Raw genomic sequence first — 22,924 nt, forward strand, 5'->3', positions numbered from 1 at the left:
TGGAAAGTGGTCTTCAGGGGTGCAAGAAATAGTGTTACTAACTGGATTTTTTGGTGAATAGCAGGAAGTAATAGAGACAAATGAGAATTTGTGTGGGAGTACCCCTAATTCTGGCTCTATATTTACCCATCAAACTATTTTGAGAGCAAAGCTGCTGCTTTGGGCTAGTTTCCATTCTCAGAATAGTTTTGACAGGTAGAAACTCTTATGGGAATAAGTGCCCTTCTGTGCAAGTAGTAAACCTCCTTATTTAGCTTCCTAGCACTGGACATGAATAGAGAAAATGAAAAGGGAATCTGGCACCTCCCTTGAAGGGCATTTGACTTTCAACCTTGCATTTATTAGAGCCCCCAGTTCTTAAAATGTTTAATGGCTAGATGTGCTGCTGTTTGCTAGGCTTAGTATTTGAGATTTGTATGAATTGAAGGACATGACTGAGTTATATAAACTGGTATTCAGCCAACCAGTCACCAGTTTCTAAATTCCAAATTTAAGGGAGAACTAATGGATCTTTTTCCTCTTTGACTTTGGTGTTGAAGGCATTTAAAATTTAAGTATTTGATGTGAATATTATTTTATTTAGTTACTATTATAATCTCAGCTAAAATTTAGTATGCTAAGTATGTACACTTTTGTTACCCTCACATTAATGTAGAGCATAGCACTGACGAGTAAAAATTTTCAATTTGCTTTGTTGAAAACTATGAATTGTTGTGTTGAATGAAATTATTTGCTTTTTTAAGCAAATCAGCAGTTAATAATTGAATGCCTTATCTAATGACTACAAATGTTTGAAATACAAAAAAAAAAAAGTGGATAAAAGCATGATTTAATGAAAAGAAAGTAGGCTTTAGCGTCTGGTTTTGGGTCAAATCTTTGCTGTGCACCATGCCAGCTTGTGACTGGTTAGTTTATATTAATCTCCCTTTACTTTCTTCATCTATAACATGAACACAATACTTGTCTTTCAGGGTTTCTTTTAAAGGATTTATCAAGTAATATATGTAGAGCATCAAGCATAGTGCATTACATAAAGGCATTCATTCAGCTATTATTATTTATAAATGTTAAAATTATATAAATATATCCAGTCTGTGTACAAAAATTATTTAGATGGCTTACAATAAGATATACTTTAGTAAATATAACAAATATGCCCCCTGCATTCTTAAATAAAAATGAAGCAGTGTTGTTTTTTTAAAAAAAACTCTATTTTACATTGATATAGTTAGTATTCCTGTACCAGTTATGTGTAGGAATCTAGGTACTAGAGATTCAAGATAAGGGATAGTCCTTGCCCTCAAAGCTCCTGTAATTTTTAGAAATTGAATTTAGAACTACTTTGATGACACTATAATATAGTGGCAGTATGTGTTGGGTAGTGCTGTTCAGTTAGTGGACTCTGGCTATTTGAATCTTTGTTACTTGTTTATTGCCCTACCTCAGTTGGGCAAACTGTGGCCTAAGCAACAAATCTGTCCTGACACCTGCTTATTACATAAAGTTTCATTAGAACACACCCACACTTGCTGGTTTATGGATGGCCTGCAAAGCCGAAAGTATTTACTATCTAACCTTTTATGAAAAAAATTGCCTGCTTCATTCAACAATAGATTTGAAGCAGTTTAATGTAATGTCTAATCCTAGACATATGGAACTTTCTTTTCAAATACTATGTAATTCATATTCTTTATGAGAAAAGATTGGGAAAGAAGTAAAATATTGAGGTAATCAGGTTAATGTAATGCTCTGTTTCCTCACGTACATTCCACTAATTTAAGAATTTGCTTGCTGGTACACCTAAGACTTCTTGTGTAGTATTGCCCAAATGATTGAATGTGTTTTGGAGTCAATTTCTTTCTTCCTTTGATAAATGTTATGTTTTTTTGTGTGTTTTTTTTAATCCCATTTAACAAAGAAGATACCAGAACGATTCTGTTTTAATTTACAGAGAAATAAAAATTTGGTCTTATGTGAGTTTTGTTTACCTTCCCTGCCCAGGAGATGCCAACACTCCTCATGTTTCCAATTAGATGGTTATCTGATCCGTTTAAAAGTAATGTCTGTCCATTCCCTCTGTTGAAGCCTTTAAGTGCTGGTCCCCTTGACACACTCAAGTTTCACAAGCCTTGGGATCTTGAGTTTACTTTTTACTGGAAGTTTCATAATTGATACTGAGAACTTTTCTCATATCACAGACATGAATATAATAAAGATTTTAGAGTCGCTTGCAGAGAGCAGAAGAGTACCTGAGACTAATTATGCAGTGTTAAGTTTTTTGCTCTGATACTGCTTTCAAAAGAGAGATTTTAGTTTGGAAAATGTTTGTGAAATTTTTTCCTTTTGGTTTTCCTGTTTGCTGACTGTACTAAACAACAGAAATCAAGTGATAACTTGTGTGCCTTACTTGGCAGGAAGTACCACCATGATGTGGCATTTTCTTGTACACTGGATGTCATTTCAGAAATACACTTAATCTTCCAACAAGCTTTAACATGTTAACAATTTGTATTCCTATTTGATGTTTAATTAGTAAATTGAACTACTATTCAATTTTACATGTATCTGAAATAGTAAGGAGAGTGATGTTATTATAGGTTGCACATGTAGAATAAACCTAGTAGTAACCAAAAATGTAAGTTAATCTAAATCCAATAAGTTTTAATTAATGAAAAAATTCCAAATACCAACTTCCTTGGTGAAAATTCTTGGGAATATATGAGTTTTGCTTGGAGGAAAGGCATTGTTTTATTCAAAAATACATATATACATACCATAGAAAAGTAGAGAAATGGAATTTCTAGAAGATAACACAGATCATCGGAATAATAAGTGAGCTGTTGAATTTCTAAGTAAAAATTGAGACATTCTTTCCTATTTTGGTTTGCTCTCTTAGCAGCAGAGATGTTTCTGAAAGGCTTTCAGAATTCAAGTTTATGTCCAAGAAAAAAGGTTTGTTCAACTATAGTAGCATACTTTTACAAGCATCCCATCTTATTGGTCCTGAATCTAGAATATGTGAGTGGTGATAAGAAACATCGCAGTTTAGTGTAAAGAATATGAATGCTATTTAGTATTTGGTTTTGGTTTTTGCTTTGGACAATTTATTCAGACTTTGAGATTGCTTTCTCACTTTACAATTGGGTAATTATTTCTTCTTTGTAGAATTTTCTAATGGATTAAATAACATGTTTCTAAAGTACCAGGTATAATGCTTGTTGTGTAGCTACATTTACTTTTCATCACTGTATCACCAAGATTGTTTAAAGTAATCATTTAAAACAGCTGTTCTATGAGTAGTTGTGCTTCTTTCACATGTACCTGACTGGTAGTTTCCCTCTCTGTCTTATAGTAATGGACAGAGGGTGTGTGTGTGCGTGTGTGTGTATGTGTGATGAAGAAGAAGAAATGTGACATTAAAACTTGAGAAATGAAAATATACTTTTGGGGGGTATTTTGGTACAGACAGCTTTACTAAACCGCCTGGAGCGAATTTTCGAAGCATGTTTTCCTTCCATGTTTGTCCCTGATGCTGAAGAGGAAGTTACTTCCCTGAAGCACTTGCTGGAAACAAGCACCTTGCCAGTAAAAACAAGAGAGGCCTTAACTGAAAGTGGGTAAGTAGTAGACAGTTGTTAGATAGCATGTAGATGTGTTAGTGTCAACTGTTCTATTTTATAAGGTTATCTTAAACATTAAGGTTCTGAAACATTATTGTGTTAAAGTTTTAAAAAATCATATTGTGCTAAAAATACATGATTTTTTAAAACCTCCATGCGTCTCCATTTTTTAGCTTTTTTTCTGATATTTCTAAATCAGTATTCTAACCAGTCAATCTTACATTCCATCTTTTGACTTCATAGAATGGTAGATGAGAATTTAGACCTTACATCTGCTATTCTCCATCATCCCAATATACTTATAGTTTTCGGTTAAATTTTTATTTGATATTTTCATTATGATAATCACTAAAGACCCGGTGCATAAAATTTGTGCACTGGGAGGGAGAGGATCCCTCAGCCCAGCCTGCACCCTCTTCAATCTGGGACCCCTCGGGGGATGTCCCAACTGCTGGTTTAGGCCCAATCCGTCAGACATCCCTCTCACAATCTGGGACTGCTGGCTCCCAACTGCTCGCCTGCCTGCCTGCCTGCCTGCCTGATTGCCCCTAACCACTTCTGCCTGCCAGCCTGATCACCCCCTAACCACTCCCCTGCCAGCCTGATCGACGCCTAACTGCTCCCCTGCTGGCCCGATTGCCCCCAACTGCCCTCCCCTGTCGTCCTTTTTCCTGACTCTTTTTCCATTTCTAAGCCTTTCCCTACCAGCCCCAACTGCCCTCCCCTGCTGGCCTGGTTGCCCCCAACTGCCCTTTCTCCCCTGCAGGCCCGGTCACTCCCAACTGCACTCCCCTGCGGGCCTGGTCACCCTCAACTGCCCTCCCCTGCAGGCCTGGTTGCCCCCAACTGCCCTCCCTTGCAGGCCTGGTCCCCCACGACTGACCTCCCCTGCCAGCCTGGTCACCCCTAACTGCCCTCCCCTGCTGGCCTGGTTGCCCACAACTGCCCTCCCCTGCTGCCCATCTTGTGACCACATGGGGGTGGCCATCTTGTGCAAGGGCATGATGGTTAATTTGCATATCATCTCTTTATTATATAGGATGTTAATAATGGTCCTAGCTTAGCCACTAATTCCATTATAGTACAACTTTTTCCTGACTCTTTTTCCATTTCTAAGCCTTTCCCTACCAGCCAACAGCCTGATCATAATTTTATTTGTGATCAAACCTGTCAGGCTGACCATTCCATTTTTTCCCTGGGGACTTCCATCTTCCTATTTCAATCCTCTTAAACACATGTTGTCTTGGGGACTTCTGTTCACTTAGATCCCATTTTTGTGGCCCCTCATCCTCTAATAGCCTCCTGAGAAAAAAGGCACATAGGAGATAAAGTTTTATTTTATTTTATTTACTCTCACATTAAATTTATAATCTAGGATCTTTTGTTGCTGGTGTTCTGAAATTTCACAATGAAATATGAGTCTTTTCATTCCTTGGACTGAACACTGGATGGGACCTTTCAGTCCAGAGACTCCTGCTCTAGTGTAGGGCAGTTCCACTTGTATTGACAGTTACCTTCTTTCATTGTCTCTGTTTTCTTTCTGGAACTCTTATTTTCTTTCTGGAACTCTTATTATTAGCTGTTAGAGGATATACATTGATTTTCTAGTTTTATTTTATTTATTTTTTTAATATATTTTATTGATTTTTGACAGAGAGGAAGGCAAAGGGCGAGAGAGTTAGAAACATTGATCAGCTGCCTCCTGCACACCCCCACTGGGGATGTGCCCGCAATCAAGGTACATGCCCTTGACTGGAATCGAACCTGGGACCCTTCAGTCCGCAGGCCGATGCTCTATCCACTGAGCCAAACCGATTAGGGCTGATTTTCTAGTTTTAATTTCAACGTTATTTTCATTCCTGGACTCTTGCATTTCTTTACTCTCACCTCTGGAGGCATTCTTTCCCTCCGCAAGTCTTCCCTTCATAGCTCTCTGTGACCTTAGTATTTGTGGCTCAGGGTCTTAAGTATCTTTTAATTTCATTGAAGATGGAGATTATTTTTGCTTTATTTTTGTTTTGGGGTTGATAATCTGAGAAGAGAAGGGGACAAAAAGGTTTATTTTTTGCCAGCTTAAAACTGTTTTTGATGTTTTTGTTTGCTTTTTTTATTGCTAGTTGTACAGGTAGTTCATACTCTTAGACCCAGGAATCTCTTTCCAGAAGATTCAGTCTAAGGAAATAACACAACTCAACAGCAACACACACCATAAAATACATGAAGATACTGAACTGAACAGAAAATCTTATTTAAAACTGTAGGAGGATAGCTAAATAAATGATGGTGCAATTGGTCTTAATAGAACATTACACAGCCATTGAAAAATACATGTGTAAATGAGGAAATGCTTAAAATCTGAAAAAAGAATACAAAATTATATATATATGCTATAATTGCAACTGTGTTTTGGGGGATCAAAACTCAAGGAGGAAATACAAATATTAAATGGCTGTAATAAGAAGGTAGAATGCTGAGTTGATTTCTTTCCTCCTTTTAAATATTTTTGCTTTAATATAAAAAACAACATACAGGCTAAATTTGTGCTTGATTACTGGCATATTGTTTCCAATGAGTTTAACTTAGTTACTTTTCTAATGACTATAAGTGTTGGCTGTTGACTTAATTCAGATACTGGTTGTATATTCATGTTAGACTCAAGATTAATTGGAATGTATAATATTTCACAGTCACATTAAAAGTAGAATTCATGGTAAAAGCTATTGAGTAAATCATTGTTGGTGGCTTCATCATGACTTTACAGGGAACTGCTGGATGTATGGACTGAGCTACAGGATATCCACGATGCACATGGCTTGAGATATCAGTGGGGCGGCTCCCATAGCAACAAGAAGCTTTTGTGCTCCTTGGGAATAGACACCCGAAACATTGTGAGTTTGTTAGTACCTTGGAAAATCCTTTAATCAACTTTTGAATGTTTTTAAATAATTACACTTCTATTTAAGCTGTGATAAGCTAGTTCCTCAGAAAAATAAATATTAATTGGTTTAGATGTTCATGTATTTTGAATATGCCAACTTTTAAACATAAATTTATCTCAGTTTTTCTCCAATCAATATTTCTTATTTTTAGAAAAAGTTGTTTAGTGTTTTCCTTAACTATAAAATGAAAGAATTGGACTAGGAGAGCAAAATTATAACCCCATATGGGCAATTTGACCATTTCTTCAATTTACCATTTTTTATGTATGTAGTAAAGCATTGCAAGCATATTTTGGAAAGTATTTCATTTTATGACAGATCATTCTCTAAATATATGCTCTTTCTCTCTAACACATGTATAGCTCTTCACGGGCAATAAGAAACAACCTGTTATAGTGCCCATGTATGCAGCAGGATTGGTAAGTATAAAAATGTTTCTGTGTATTTATCATTGCTGCATTTATTATATTAAATCATTTACATAATATGACATGTATTTTAAGGGCATTTAGTATGAGAACATTAAGGGAATAAATATAATATCATTTTTGATGTCATAAATCCCTTTAAATCTTGATCTGAGGATATTTTTTATATTCCATTAGTTACAGACTTTTGTTTTAGATTGAAAATTACTTTTATCTTAATACTGTTAGTGCTCATAACTCTTTGTAAAATGCATTTCTGGAGGTCTCTCTTTTTTCTTGTGTATTTTTCTTCTTTTTTCTAAATTGCTTTCAAGTAGAAAAAACTAAAATATCTGAAGACTTAGATACCATTTGTGTTAATCCAGTTGTGATCAATTTAAATAATGAAACTATAGATATATATAAAAGCTTGGAAGTACAAAATTGTAGTAACTGAAAATGCCCATAATTGGTCCTTAGTTTTACCATTAATGTTGTAAATGTGTTGAATTTTGGTTTTGTTTTGTTTTTGTTTGTTTTTTAGATATGCCAGGTAGTCCAGGATAACTGAGGAATTTTCATTCTGTACCATATCAAGACTCAGTCACATTTTAAAGTTGGATTTGTTTGCAGTTTTTGGTGTGTCATTGAGTTATTGGTGAATTAAAATGTCCTATCTAGTAAACTAAAAATATTAAAAATTTTTTTTGCCAATAACTTGAAAATACTGTATTTGAGAAAGAAAGAAAAAGCTAAGGAACCCTTGGTGTGGAATATAAATTTTAGCTCTTTATGTGCATGTAAAAATGAATTTGCTGTGGAGCTTGACCTTTCTTTAATTTAAAATTTTTTCCCATGAATAAGCTCTAATTATTGATATTGAATTGGACCATTTTGCTTTGTTCTGTTTTGTAGTTTTGTTTGTTTTGTGAAATTGGACAAAAACTTTTCTGCATTCATTCTTACCAGTTTCTGTTCCTTAATAAATAGTTATCTTACATTTTCAAAACACCTTGATTATCCTTACACTCTTTTCTGCTGTGGATAAATATAATCCAGAATATTTATTTAAAGTTTTGGTTCTTTGTATTTCTTTTTTTTTTTTTTCCTCAAGGAATAGCATTCCCGAAGTTGTTGATGTTATTGTCATATTTTAAGTAGGAAATATGAATTTTATTTGTGGGAGCTTTCATTCAGCAATAACCTACTTAATGCTTATGTATAGGCTGATCACATTAGCCAGTTTTTAAAGTTTTGTGAGAGGTTAGAGATGAATATTTATGCTTTATTTTGCTAGCTTAATTACAATCTTTGTTAGTAATAATTTACTATTTTTATAAGCTTTTTATTCCAAAGTTGATTTAGTGAATGCATCATTTTCTCATTCATTTTAGTAATGCTTTACATTTAGAAGTTTATTCTTTTTCATATCTGGCTTCAGATTTTAATTATGCCTTAATTTTTCCCATGGTGCCTTACAAGTGTGAGATGTTCAATATCTTTTGATATCTCATCTGGAGGAATAGTATCTGAAATGATCATTTAAGTCACTGGTTCTTGGACTTTAATGTGAAGTGCTTGGAAGACTTGTTAAAAACACAGAATGCTGGGCACCACCCTCAGAGTTTCTTATTCAGTAGGTCTGGAGTGGGGCTCAAGAATTTGCACATCTAACAAGTTCCCAGGGGATGCAGAAACTATTGATTGAGGACTACTACTGATTGAGAACCACTGGTTTAAGTGATAGGTCACATTAGAAAAGTTGGCTTAGACTAGTAATTGCCAAATACATTGTCTCCTTGTACTAGTATAAGGGCACACTTATGCAAGGGGTATTGAGCTAGACCGTGCATTCATGACTTCAATCTGTAAATTGCTTTAGGTAGCTTATGCTCTATATTTTTGGGGAGGGAGGTTCTAGAAATTTACAGATTCTAACATTATTGGCTTAGCAGCTTTGATTTTGCATTTCCCCCCACCCCCACTCCACTCCCAGTAGGAGGAGACTTTTATTTGGTCTGGTTGATAAATACTCAGAACTTATCAAGTATTAGTTTTAAATGTATAAAAGCTTGGCCTTCTTCAGGCCAGTAACCCATTATATTTAGTGTTTGGTAGAGTGTTGATGCAAAATAATGATTTTTTTTTCTTTATTTCTACACCCATTCCAAATATCTTTCTTTCTAACTCAAAAAGCATATTAGATTTTCATACACCTAGTGGAACATGTAAGATGTTTTCTCCCCTGAAATGGTGTCTCTCTGCTTGGCCAGTCCAAAGAACTAAGTATTAAGGTTCCCATATTTTAGTTGAGCTAGAATCAAACACTAGATTCCCATGTGTTTTAAAATTAGCTCTCAGTTCTCCAAGCACCACCATGGTGTAATGTGTATGAAGGGGGCCTTTTCCTGCGGATTTAGTGTCAGGAACATCATAAAATTGTTGGATTCTTAGGGCTGGGATGTAATATCTGTTGTGCTCGCTTCTTAAAGATTCTCCCCGTCCTCGCCATCACAGCTTGTGTTTTTGCTTTTGTGTGGCAGTGATAACCAGGTACTTTAAAACAAATTTGATTTAAAATACAGGGTCTTACTTCAAAAAGTTTGGGTTCCCAAGGTATTATTGTGAAACAGTTCCCATTATAGTGCAATAAAATTTTCTCTTAAACAAAATTTAAGAATCGTTCCTTTTGTCTTTAGTAACTTTCCAAATAATCTGTTTTATCCTTTCTGCTTCCTTATAGATTAAATTTCTTGTAAAGTTTATGGGTTGATTCCACCACCCCAAATTAATGGCTAATTTACCTTTTTCAGGGTATGTTAGAGCCCACCAAGGAACCTTTGAAACCACTATCTGCTGCAGAAAAAATTGCTTCCATCGGTCAGACAACCTCCATGTCACCAGAAATGAATACATGTACATCTGACCAATTCCAGGTAAAAATATCTGTATGTGTATAGATATGTTCAGGCATATCTATACATGTATGTCCACACACACTGGACATACATGTATAGACTTAATTTTTTAAATGTTTTAAAAATTTGACTTCATGATGGGTCTGATTTTGATTACTTATTAAATAACACCACTTGGAATACAATGAACAAATTATCTTTCATTTCTAAGAATAGAAAGGCACAAATTGAGAACTGGCTGGTCATGAATAAGTCCTTTAAACCTATCTAAAACTTAGTCTCTTTTCCTTTAAAATGAAGACTTTGAAACATGCATCTCTAAAAGTCCCTTGCAGCTTGAACATTGTATGGTCATTACTGATACACAAATCTGGTAAGTGCTGGATGTCCTCAAAAATGGGGAACACTGCATTTATACCGACTCTTCAAGTCTGCTATTGTGTGTTTTTCTTGAAGCCTGCAAAATTTATAAAGTTTAGATGTGTTTATTACATTAAAAACTGTTGTTTGGGAAGTTTGAATAAAACTATTACTTGAAAATGATGTGACATTTTACCTTTCTTATTCTTTACCTGCTTAGCACATTTAAGCACAAAATTTATTTTAGTCTAATATATATAATATCAAAGCCTCCCTTTCACTGTTTATCTGAGGAAAATAACCATTTAAGTTGCTTACTTTTTTCACATAGATCAGACACGGATTTAGTGCTGGTTAAATACTGTTTTTTAGAAGATTGATATTTTTAAGTGAACATTACCATTTCTAAAACATATCCTTGCTGTGTTTGTCATTTCTTAACCTTAAATATCATCTTCAATTATATCTAACACAAAAATGTATGTTTGGACAGCCTTTCCCAAAATGTGTGCTCCATTAAATACTAATCCCCAGAGATGCAACACTAAATAAGGGCTTTAGGGTGAAGTAAGTTTGTGAAATATTTCATAGCATGCCTTACAGCCACCCTTGGAGATTCACAACACACACATTACAGACTCGGAAGAATACTGTAGTGCCCTGGTCGGCAAACTGCGGCTCGCGAGCCACATGCAGCTCTTTGGCCCCTTGAGTGTGACTCTTCCACAAAATACCACTGCCTGGGCGAGTATTTTGAAGAAGTGGTATTAGAAGAAGTTTAAGTTTTAAAAATTTGGCTCTCAAAAGAAATTTCAATCGTTGTACTGTTGATATTTGGCTAATGAGTTGACTAATGAGTTTGCCGACCACTGCTGTAGTGAATAACCCTATTTAATTGTCATTCATGTCTCAAATACTCTTGGCCACAGGACCCTTTTCTGCAGGGACTAGGGGAGAAGAGTCTTAACACCTGCAGCACTGGTATTTTGAAAAACATACTTTAGAAAATAATGATATAAAGCAGGGTCCTTCCCTTTCAAGTGTGTTTCAAGAAACATATGATATTACTGCTGTGTGCCACTGTGGTTTATACCTAGGCACAGCTAAACATCCCTTTGAAGCCAGTTTACATCTCTTTGAATTCGTGAGCAGAGGCCTGATGCATAAAATACCTGGTCTTTTACCAACTCTTTTGGGAAATAGGTAAGATGGCTTAGGCAAAATATCTCAGTAGGTAGAATCTATCCTTAGATTTATCCTCTTTTCATTGCCCTCTGGATATCAACTGCCCTCCCATGCCTGCCTTATCTATGCATATTCCAAAATTACTTCTCCTAGAACTCATTTCCATGTCTACCTTAATCAGCATTCTTATACTCACAATGCTGGCTCATTTACTAAAAATGGTGCTGTTCTTGTTTTAGGCCACTTGTTGCTAGTTTTGCTTTCCTCCTTCCCCTCTTCTCCTCCTTCTATCCAAGTCTATGTATTACAGCCCCATAAACTACTATTTATTTTACCAAAGCTGGCCGATCCTATGTATTTCATTCTAGTCATACCTTATACTTATCTTTATTATATAATTTAATTATAGACATGCTTTAAAAAAATCTAGATGACCTAATACAAACGTGTCAATTTAATGAAAGACTTTTAATGGAAATTAATGTGTTAATGTAATGGAGGTTAGTTGCAGCTCCATAGTATGTTGCCATCTATTCATGCACATACACCCCTGTGTACTTGCAATCAAAGGATTACTGTGTCCCTATTTATAGGCAAGTGTATAAATTTTTAGAGACATTAAGCACATCTAACTTTTTTGTTAAAAAATGGAACTTGCTTTTTTGCTGCTTATATAAAAAAAAAAAGGTCTTTGCACTCGCTTGCTTTTTTCATTGAGCTGTTACCGATGCTAACCGTGTCGAGTCACACTCGACATCCGAGTGCAAAAGGTTAATCAAACATATCCTTTTATTCTGTTAGTGCACACATTTCTTTTTTCAAAAAAATAGTGAATTTAAAATTTTATTTTATACTTTTTTGTTGTAGTTTGTGATCCTCTTTAGCTTTAGTTTTTAGGCTTTTCTGGGAACCCATGAAAATAATACTTCCCAATGGAAGTTGTTCATACTTATTTCTGAATTGACTTGAGATTATATAAGTTCTAATATATACAAACACACTCCAACAGATTTCAGTAAGCCTATGAGAACTTTGTGCTGAGATGCCTGACTGCCATCACTAAATAGTGAGATCTTTGCCTGGCTCCATACTTGTGATTCAAGTTAAAATATTTAACAAACATCTGCTATACATTGTGAAGATCTCTCTATATAAAGTGCTATTTCTTACCACTGTTCTTTGGCATACAACATACATATTACTTTACTTTTTGGCCATGCAGCAAGGCTGTTATGTCTTCCTGCTACTCATAATTTTCAATTAAAAAGCTATATAGCCTTTAGTGCTAGAAACTTAACAAAATATGTCAGGAAAGACCTGTTTAATATCTTTTCTTCCTCCCCACCTCCCCCCCCCCCCAAAAAAAAAAAAATATACCAAACCTTCCTTTTATAAAGTGTTTGTTTTGGGCAGCCTTAAACATTGACTTTCAAATTTAGTTACATAATTCTCATTGTGACTACATGCTTTTTGTTTTGTCTATTCTAGCTCAATTTTGGTACCCACTGAATTTTTATTCTTTCTTCCAAATTAGTTTGTACTCACTAATCTTTTAACTATTGCATCTCTTGTTTAGGAATTTAATAACTTACTAGCAACTGTTAATGGTGTTTTGGTGTTTTTTCTAAGACAGATTATAGGTAAAAAGCAGTAGTGATGCTTTTGTTGTCTTGTTTTTATCTTTATCCACTGAATTTCAAGGTCATACCATTCCTGGTGTCATTACTGATTCCCCTCTTAGTAGTATCAGTACTTATAACCATACTAGAGGCCCGATGCATGAAATTCGTGCAAGAATAGGCCTTCCTTCCCTCCAGCACCCAGGACCCGGGCTTCCCTCGCAGCCCCGGCTTCATCCGGAAGGTCGTCTGGAAGGATGTCCAGTCTAATTAGCATATTACACTTTTATTATTTTAGATTTCATTCACTACTGAGTAGACTCAACTCTCTGACTGGCAGTTATTCACTTAGTCACCACTAGCTAACTTCCTCTTATAGGCTACTTGATGTGGCTATTTCAGTTATGAATTTTAGAGTTAGAAAAAAGAAAAAAATTATAATTGTGCTCTCCTTTATAATACATATTTGGAAAGGCTAAGTAATAGACCCCAAATTTCTGGATAAATGGAGCAAAGCTCTTTCATTAACATTTTATCTAAATGATGTCAAGTAGTTGGATACTTAGGGTCTAAGTAATTTTGGGGTCTAAGTAGTAGACCCCAAATCATCTATCAATGGTATAGCTAAGACCAGAGAACCCAAGTATTCTGTCTCTAGCCTCCGTTTTTTTGTGTGTGTGTTTTTGCTCTTTTTATGACCTTGTTGTTTTTAGTACTTTTGTCTCCACAGTAATCATACCATATTGCTTCAAGTTGTTTTAAAATGCTTCATTCCAATGCTTTTCTTTTTAGTTGCCTTGTCAATGTCATTAGTTAGCCTATAATTGCATAGGTGTCCTGTTTTTCATCTGTCTCATTTCTACAAAATGTTGATTTGTGTTTTAGTACCTCATTATTAATACAAGGTGGGGCAAAAGTAGGTTTACAGTTGTGAGTACTCAAAACACAGAGTTTATTCTTGTATTATCCTATCTAATAGAAGAGTAATATGAAGATTGACCATCACTCCAACACATAAGATGGCTGCCCCCATGTGGACACAAGATGGCCACCACAAGATGGCCAGCAGGGGAGGGCAGTTGGGAGGGACAAGGCCTGCAAGGGAGGGCAGTTGGGGGCAATCAAGCCTGCAGGGAGGGCAGTTAGGGGTGCCCAGGCCTGCAAGGGAGAGCAGTTGGGGGGGTGATCAAGCCTGCAGGGGAGGGCAGTTAGGGGTGACCAGGCCAGCAAAGGAGGGAAGTTAGAGGTGACCAGGCCAGCAAAGGAGGGCAGTTAGGGGCAATCAGGCTGGCAGGGGAGCAGTTAGGCATCAATCAGGCTGGCAGGGGAGTGGTTAGGGGGTGATCAGGCTGGCAGGCAGAAGCAGTTAGGGGCAATCAGGAAGGCAGGCAGGTGAGCAGTTGGGAGCCAGCAGTCCTGGATTGTGAGAGGGATCCCAGATTGGAGAGGGTGCAGGCTGGGCTGAGGGACACACCACCCCCATCCTCACCCCCCTCCCCGTGCACGAATTTCGTGCACCGGGCCTCTAGTTTATTAATATTGTATTATTTTCCATACAAACAACTGTAAACCTACTTTTGTCCCCACCCTGTATTATTGGCTATGTCTTTAAAGTGCCATACACACCTATATGAAAAACTAAAATTTTAGCAGATCACTGACATATTTCTAAGTAACCAACTACTTGACATCATTTAGATAAAATGTTAATGAAAGAGCTTTGCTTCATTTATCCAGAAATTTTGTTACTACATAAATTGGGTTTTGTCCATTCAGTCAATGTTGAATATGACTAAAGGTGTAGAAATAGAATATATAAGTTGAATCTGTTGGAATGCCTAGAGCTTTTTGTTTGTTTGTTTGTTTTTAAGATCAGCTAAAGAAGACCTTTTCTAAATTTTGTTTATCAGTCTTACAAGTAGGTTATTACACTAGATTTTCACCATTTTTTTAAATAAGTATAGATTCACAGGAAGCTGCAAATACAATACAGAAGAGGTACCTGTACCCTTCACCAGTTTCCCTCATGTTTACATCTTACATTATTATGGTACAATATCAAACAAGTAATATGACCGTTGTACAATATGTGTGCATAGTTCTATGTCATTTTTATCATGTGGAAATATTCATATAACCACACTGTAATCCAGATACAGAACTTTTCCATCGGCATAAAAAACTCCCTTAATACTTCCTACTCCACTGCCCCCTCCTCACCCCACTCCCACAACTATCCCTAACCCCTGGCACCCACTAATGTTAGCGTTTTACTTTGTTCATATCCCTCCCCCCAACCTCCAGGTCTGACCTAATTTGGGACAACTAGATGCTTATAGTAATACTAGAGGCCCAGTACATGATTGAATCATGCACTCGTAGGGTCCCCTACACGCTTTCGCTTTCGATCGCAGGGGAGCTGGGTGCCTGTCCGCTGGTGCACCAGGCCTGAGCAGACAGGCACCCAGCTCCCATGCTTTCGCTTTCGATCGCGGGGGAGCTGGGTGCCTGTACACTGGTGCACCAGGCCTTTCAGAAGCCTCTGGCTCGGCGGAGGCTTCCGAAAGGCCTGGTGCCGGAGCAGACAGGCACCCAGCTCCCCCGCTTTTGATGGTCCACGGCGGGACGTGAGCTCGCTGCCCCAGAGGCCCCTTCTGTTCCGCAGCACAGCCATGGCGCTGACGCTGAGCTCGTACCGCTCCCGCTGGCCCAATCGGCTACTCTGGCCACCCCGAGTCCCGCCCCCTGCGCCTCCTGCTGGCCCAATCGTGGGCGTAGCGGAGTGATGGTAATTTACATATTACCATTTTATTAGGTAGGATGCCTGTCATTGGTATCCCAGTTATGAAGATAATTGTTATTACAATATTATGGTTTTAGACTTTCAGAAATAATGGTTTCCATGCTCCTTTCAATGTCTTTACACAGAAAAAAAAAAGAGTATTAAGTTTAAATAGTAACTACCTTACAATAAAGTGTGTGTGTGTGTGTGTGTGTGTGTATGCAAAAAAAAGACAACATGTTGATACTGAGTCTAATAAAACACAGATTATTTCAGTAAGTGTTGTCAACACTGCCCCAATATGAAAGAAAGAAAACCAAAAACCACAACTTTTTCTCACCAAGAATATTCTTTAAAATAAATAAAAAAGAATATTCTTAAAGCGATACTCATTTTTAAGATGTTTTGTACTGCTTTTCATCTTACATGTACAATTTGGAAAATTGTAAAGAACCAGAGATCTAGGACTTTGAACTTTCTCATTTTGTATATATTGAGACCAACTAAATTTACCATATATGGTCATACAAATAGTTACTGATTAGTTGCTCAGTTTCAGATCATCCACATTTCCTCAATTTAGTAGGGTACCTTCTCTATTGCATTATGCCATTTTTAAGTGCCAGGTCATTTAAAGTTATCACACTAGTGAAAAGGGTCAGTGATATTTTATACATTTTAATGTTTTTATTGTAATAAATCCAATAGCTTAAATAATGATTTGAGAATTGATTGAAATCTTGACATAGAAACAGTCCATACATTTCTGTTTGAAATGTAAAGATAATTCCATTTTTCAGATACAACTTTTTCAATGTCAAGCTGTACTGTTTGTAAATTTTGCAATTTCAGTTTGGATTAATATTTGCAGGTAACCTTCTGAAATTGTAAATTATCCCAATTTTGTCTTTAGGAATTTTATTGCCTAATTATCTTGCTATAATCGATTTTTTCTTTGTAAAGAATTCTTTTCCTTGATACATTCTGTACTGATTAATTTTGATTTTTTGGTTTTCAACTCTAGGAGTCTCTACCACCCGTCCAGTTTGACTGGAGTAGCAGTGGCCTTACTAACCCTTTAGATGGTACGTCTCTCCGTAGAGCCTCTAGCACCAGAGCTAGAGTTAAGAAAGCTACAAAGTTCAGACAAACTTCTCTCTGCTGATTTCCTTTTTTGTTTGAACGTAACTTCTTATTCTTATCTTTGGAAATTCAGGCTTTCTTTCTGAATAGTAATTGCTCAAGAAATCAGCCATTACTACTATTAATTAGCATTAATGGCTAAATATAGGTAGTAGTAGTTAGATACAATTTTAGTTTCTTCATCTTAAGTCAAAAAACATCTTTATTTTTTACAAGTATGTAGGTAGTTTAAATTATATTTTAGGTAGGATCAATTTACTTGAAATTTGTTTCTGCAGTTTTTAATTTATAGAATTTTCTTGGATGCAAAGTCTTGTGACTAGAGGCTGCTTTGAAGCACAAAGCACAGTTATTTAAAAACAATGCAAATAGACCCATATTTATTGACTCAGTGTAGTTTTCAGATTTAATAATATTTTATAAAGCACTTATATGCAAATAGAAAGTGAATGATTTTCATGATCCTTTTCTAAAATTTATCTCAAAAAGCTGGTAAGTAGTTCCAGAAATAATTGTTTTCACTCACGGCTTTAAGAGAAATTCTTGAGAAAGGAAAAGCTTATTTTAGTAATGTGGAGTCTTTAAAATAATGTGAAATGCTAACTTTTCAATGTGTTGACACCACAAGTTTTAATTTGACCCTAAGATACAATTGCTCTTACTCCTTTATATCATCAGTTATTTGAGCCATTGCCTAAAGCATTCTGTCAGTTTTGCCTTAGAATGGGGGCTAGGGTATTTGGAAAGCATCCAATTGAATAACAGTGCTGAAGGAAAGCCTGGATGCACCTCTTGCTGTTGTCTGGTGTCTTATTTAGTCAAATCATCGTGCTTTTTATTAACAAACAACTTCTTTAAAAATGTATATTATTTCTGATTACTGTTTCAGAGTTAAAGGGGAACAGTACAGCTTGAGGTTGCACATCAGGGTAGGGCAGTTATGACATATTGTTTTATTTTAAACTAAATTAATGTATTGGTGTGTGTCCTAAAACTGAAAACTTTGTCACTTTTTAAACATTATTAATTGGAAACCAGCATTACTAACATGAAAGATTGATTTGGGCATATGCAGTGATTTAATGTTGGGTTGAGATTAAAGTATTGTTTCCCTTTAACGGGTATACTTTCCCTTGGTCTTTCTGCTATGGCTTCGAGTTTGATTGAAAGAACTGAACTTCTAACTAAAACCTTACTAAGTGTTAAATTATTTAACTTGTACATGAGAAAATGTACATCAAATTAAATTGTTACTTCAGAAATGTCCTTAGTAATGAAAAACTAATACTGTACACATTGTTTTAATGTTGATTTTAAAATGTGTAATGACTACTAATTATAACCTGCATGTTCAAGTGTGTGTCTTACCCCTTTTTACACATAACCCCTCCTCCCTTGGCTTACCTTCTGTGTGGCTGCCTACCAACACGGTCACTGAATTTCAAGCTAGTGGAGGTTCCACTCTTCTGAACCTTGATTTCTTTGGGCCCGTGGATGACAGTAGCTCTAGCAGCAGCACCACAATCCCAGGTCAGCAGAGTGTCAAAACCACAATTCTAGTTTATTTACTGAGAGCATGACCACATCACTTGACTTTCCTATAAACAAGGAAATAAGTAGATTGTATTCTCTATGATGTCTTTCTAATACTTTTCTTTCACGTATCTATTGTTATTTTCCAGTAGCTGACTATAGCAAATGACTTATGTGAAATGTATTTTAAGGAAAGCTTTCTCAGAGTGTAATAATATTCAGAGCTCAAAGTCATTTCTAGGAATAAAACAGTCCTAATGTCCTTATTTAAATGCAGGAGTTTTTTTTTTCCTGTAAATGAAAAATGTGATATTTGATATGCTTATTTTTTTCAAGCATATTCTATAAAGCCATTTGGAAAAATAAAAGTTTAGAGATATAAGAATATTTTAGTACACAAAGATGACTTTACATTGTAGTGCCTGTAATAATAAAACCTTTACAAATGCTAGCATTCAATTAATTGTTTATTAGTGCTGAATGTATAATTAGGTTCCAAAATGTTGGAATCTAGCACTTAGTTATATAGTGCCACATAGAACTATTATTGTCTTCATGTAGCTCTTAAGTAGAAAGTTTACTGTTAGTTTTCCATGTGGAGGAAAAAAGTTAATAATAGAAAATAATTGCTATGAGATACTAAAAGTTAGAAATAAACCTTACTTGGAGTGCCTGTTAATGTTCAGCCCTGCGCAAGTTCAGTTCATTGACCAAAGAACTAATGTATTTTGTCATTGTCTAACTGAATAAAAGATTAAAATATAATGGCATTTTTATGTTTACATTTTATTTAATATGATTTTAATGACTCTGTCATCCAAACTTGTGATCTGGTAATCATGCCCATTGATCATCAGATAGCCATTGGGGTGCTATGTATAGATGCTGATGCCCAGAATGCATAGCAAGGATCTCTCTGTGCCCCCACTGGTGGCCAGTTACAGTCAGCCTGGTTCCTGAGGATTTGCTGGGTTTATCCTATTCAACTAGATAACCCTGCCACCCACTTCCAGCAGTTTAGGTGCCATGATGGGAAATGGGGAAGAGTAAGAGTCAGCTAAGGGTGAACCTGGGATGTGGATGCCCTTCTCCAAGGTCTGGTTATGGAAATCTGATCCTGCTGTAAGGAAGGTCCAAGGCCATTTGGTAGAATGACTCGGTTCCTCCAATCTAAGCCCTGGTTATCATGTTCATTGTTTCCAAGATTTTGCAAGCATATGAAAAAACCAATCTGTGTCTGGTTGTGACTTCAAAATGATATTTTACTATTTACTTATATTACTTCTAAATACATTTGAGCTATGTAATAACTGGGTGAGCTAATTAGTTGTTTTTAATACTAAATAGGGGGGAAAGTCTGTATCAGTTTCCTTATAACTCTACAGGTCCCAAGAATGAATTACCAAGTTCCCATTTTTAATTTGCTCTTAGCTTTGTTTTGTCATGAACTGTATTATAATTTAAATGAGGTCACTATTTTTGGATGCCTAAAAATCTGGTTTAAATTTAATTTTTGGTTACATTCTAAACTCAGTTAAAAATCATCCATAGATAATCTAACCATATAAAGAAGTACAGAAATGACCTGATAACCAGGCTCAGTAGCTTTGAGGGAAGCTTAGAGCTGTGATAGAAGTGAAATTAGCATGGTCAAATGCGGTCCTCATTACTTTGGAACCTTTTAAATATTTTCATTCCGTATTTTCATTATATGCTCTAGCTGCTGTATAAACTTGATTACTATAAAGTTGCTTTGCCTTCTTTTTATTGCTATTGGGTTTTGTTAAAACTTACCATCAAGCTACAGGTATCAACACCTTCCTTAGTATTCCATTTCACTACTTGCTTGCACTTCTGACTTGTTTCTGGGAAAGTCATTTTGTCTCAGCTTGCGGTTAATTTTGTGTGTGAGACTTAGGAGGTTGGCATAGAACTTGGTTGGCTAGCTTTAGTTATGTAATTAAACTATGCCTCATTAAGGTTTTGTTGAAAAAAAATTCTTCCACTAAAAATAATTAGTCTAATTATTAGTATAGAGTAGGGAGTTACTTTGTTTTTTAAAAAGGCAATAGTACTGTTGTTTTCGTGCATGTGATATGATAGTGTTTGTTTTCGGCTGGGGGAGGTTGATTATTTTGTTTTTTAATCTCCCACTTTACTGTTTGACAGCCAAGTAGCCAGTATTTTACAAATCCAAATAAATTTTTACCAGCAATTTTCTGTTGCCAGTCAGAATGCAGTTTTTTATTCTGCATTATTCCTTAAACAGCTACTGAAATTTTGTGGTTACTTAGAAGCTAACCTTTCACAGTGGAGGAAAGAGGTACTTTGGATTCATTTAGTCCCTTTACAGGCATCTATAATTTTGTACATTTTAATTGCAACCTATATACTTATTATAAAAGGCCTTCTAAATATATTTTGAAACTGTACCTTAATGAAATATTAAGAACTTGGGAGATTCAACAAACATTTTCTATAGCCTTCCTCCCTTGTTGGACATGGTAAATGTGGAAGCTGCTTTTGCTTGTTTGATTTCTGTAAACATCTGAGATCTATGTTTACATCTGCTAATCATTTCCTAAGTTGAAGGCAGTTCCTGTGGGGTTTTGTTTGTTTTTTTAATCTTGAAATACCCTAAAAGGAGGAAACTTGTCAATATCAATATGTGCATTTATATGTAATTTTATTAGCTGATCATCAGAGCTTGTTAAAAAATAAAGATTGATGAAACTATAAGACATTCTCCCTTACAGTCTGTTTTTTCTGTTAAACGCTGAAACTACTGAACTTTTCTCAAGTAATTTGCTGGGACCAAGAAGAGTATACAATTAAAATTCTTTTTATCTCATTATCTTTATTATCCAAATTTTAGCTTGAGTTGAAATATTTAATTATTCTTTTCATTGTTTTCATAGTCTTATTTAATATAAATCTATATTCAAGAGAAATATAAAAATAGATATGTATATTTTATTGAAGACAGATAAGGGGAGGATTTTTATAGACTTACAACAAGTCTAATACTCTAACACAGCTTCATTTTGAATTCCTCTGACAAGATATTTGGTCTAGCCCTAGCCAGTTTGGCTCAGTGAACAGAGTGTCAGCCTGTAAACCGAAGGGTCCCAGGTTCGATTCTGGTCAAGGGCACATGTCCTGGTTGCAGGCTTGATCCCCAGCAGGGGGTGTGCAAGAAGCAGCCAATCAGTGATTCTCTCTCATCATTGATGTTTCCATCTCTCTCTCTCACTCTCCCTTCCTCTCTAAAATCAAAAAAATATATATTAAAAAAAAGATATTTGGTCTAATAGCTACTAGATTTAGATATGAGACTATAGAAATATAATTAACTCTTGAGACAATTTTTATTTTGTCCAAAAGTAGTTATTTTTTCACTTTTTCTGAGACTATTATACCCTCCCACTTCTTAGGAAAAAACAACTTGATATATATCTTTAGTAATAATTTAATGCTTTGAGTAATATCTTATTCCCTCAAATTATCAGAATATTTAAACTAACCAAATCAATTACCATATTTGAAACTTTATATTACCTTCCAAATCCTTTGATGTGAAAGAAAAGAATGCAGGAAAATGGTCAAGAAGGTAGCGGGAGAGGGAGGTTCAAAAAATGTGGTTAATTGGTCAACTTAACAATTGAGTCATCCTATTGTATAACAAATCATATGCATTCCACTTATAAAACATTGTTAACTTTCATATTGCAAACTAATCCAAAATTGAGGGAGTTTTCTATAGGAGATAGAATTTTAGAGTGTTTGGGTGGTATTATGTTAAAGACTATACATATACCAAAGTGGAATTTTGAAAGTATTTTCCTATTTTATAAGAACTCCAAAAAGTGAAACTTAAAATTTAAAAAATAAATACAGTAGTACAGTATACTAAAGATGTGTTGTGCTTATAAAAGACTCAGATGTTTACAGAACAATTGCCTTTTGCATCTTGGATTGTGGCTAATTGAGTGACCAATTGCAGCTTGCCATCACTGACTATCATTTTATACTATAAGGTGTGGATCCAGAGTTGTATGAGTTAACAACGTCTAAGCTGGAAATCTCCACCTCAAGCCTCAAAGTGACTGATGCATTTGCAAGACTCATGTCCACAGTTGAGAAGACAAGCACATCTACCAGGTAAGCAGTTAGTGTTCATTACACCCTGACTTTGAATCCTATGTTTAAACAGCCCAAATGGGAAAGCACATAAGGTGGCAGTATTTCAGTGTATTGTATTAAGATTTACTTTATGTTTGTAAAAACTAATAATGCCTAATTCCAGAAAATAGTGTCAGATGTTTAATTAGGAACTATATTAGAGCAAGCTATTTCATGAGAAACTAGAAAGGGCTAACAGATGGGTATTTTTCTCTCCTCCCGCCCCCAACTTTGTG

At 35.6% G+C, this 22,924-nt stretch overlaps 1 protein-coding gene across 8 annotated transcripts in view; it reads left to right on the forward strand.

The window, feature by feature from the left end:
* Positions 1-22,924, forward strand: part of AFTPH (aftiphilin) — a 66,565-nt gene that overhangs the window by 35,238 nt on the left and 8,403 nt on the right. For 2 of the 8 annotated variants that reach the window (XM_054728507.1, XM_008147547.3), the window contains exons 4-10: positions 3,466-3,617; positions 6,382-6,508; positions 6,922-6,978; positions 9,780-9,902; positions 16,855-16,915; positions 18,420-18,503; positions 22,544-22,667. In XM_054728507.1, coding sequence (XP_054584482.1) covers positions 3,466-3,617; positions 6,382-6,508; positions 6,922-6,978; positions 9,780-9,902; positions 16,855-16,915; positions 18,420-18,503; positions 22,544-22,667 — 728 coding nt within the window. The other 6 variants (XM_054728508.1, XM_054728509.1, XM_008147548.3 and 3 more) reach the window with 6 other exon arrangements.

This window comes from Eptesicus fuscus, chromosome 16, assembly GCF_027574615.1.
Source record: "Eptesicus fuscus isolate TK198812 chromosome 16, DD_ASM_mEF_20220401, whole genome shotgun sequence".
NCBI classification, from domain to species: Eukaryota; Metazoa; Chordata; class Mammalia; order Chiroptera; family Vespertilionidae; genus Eptesicus; species Eptesicus fuscus.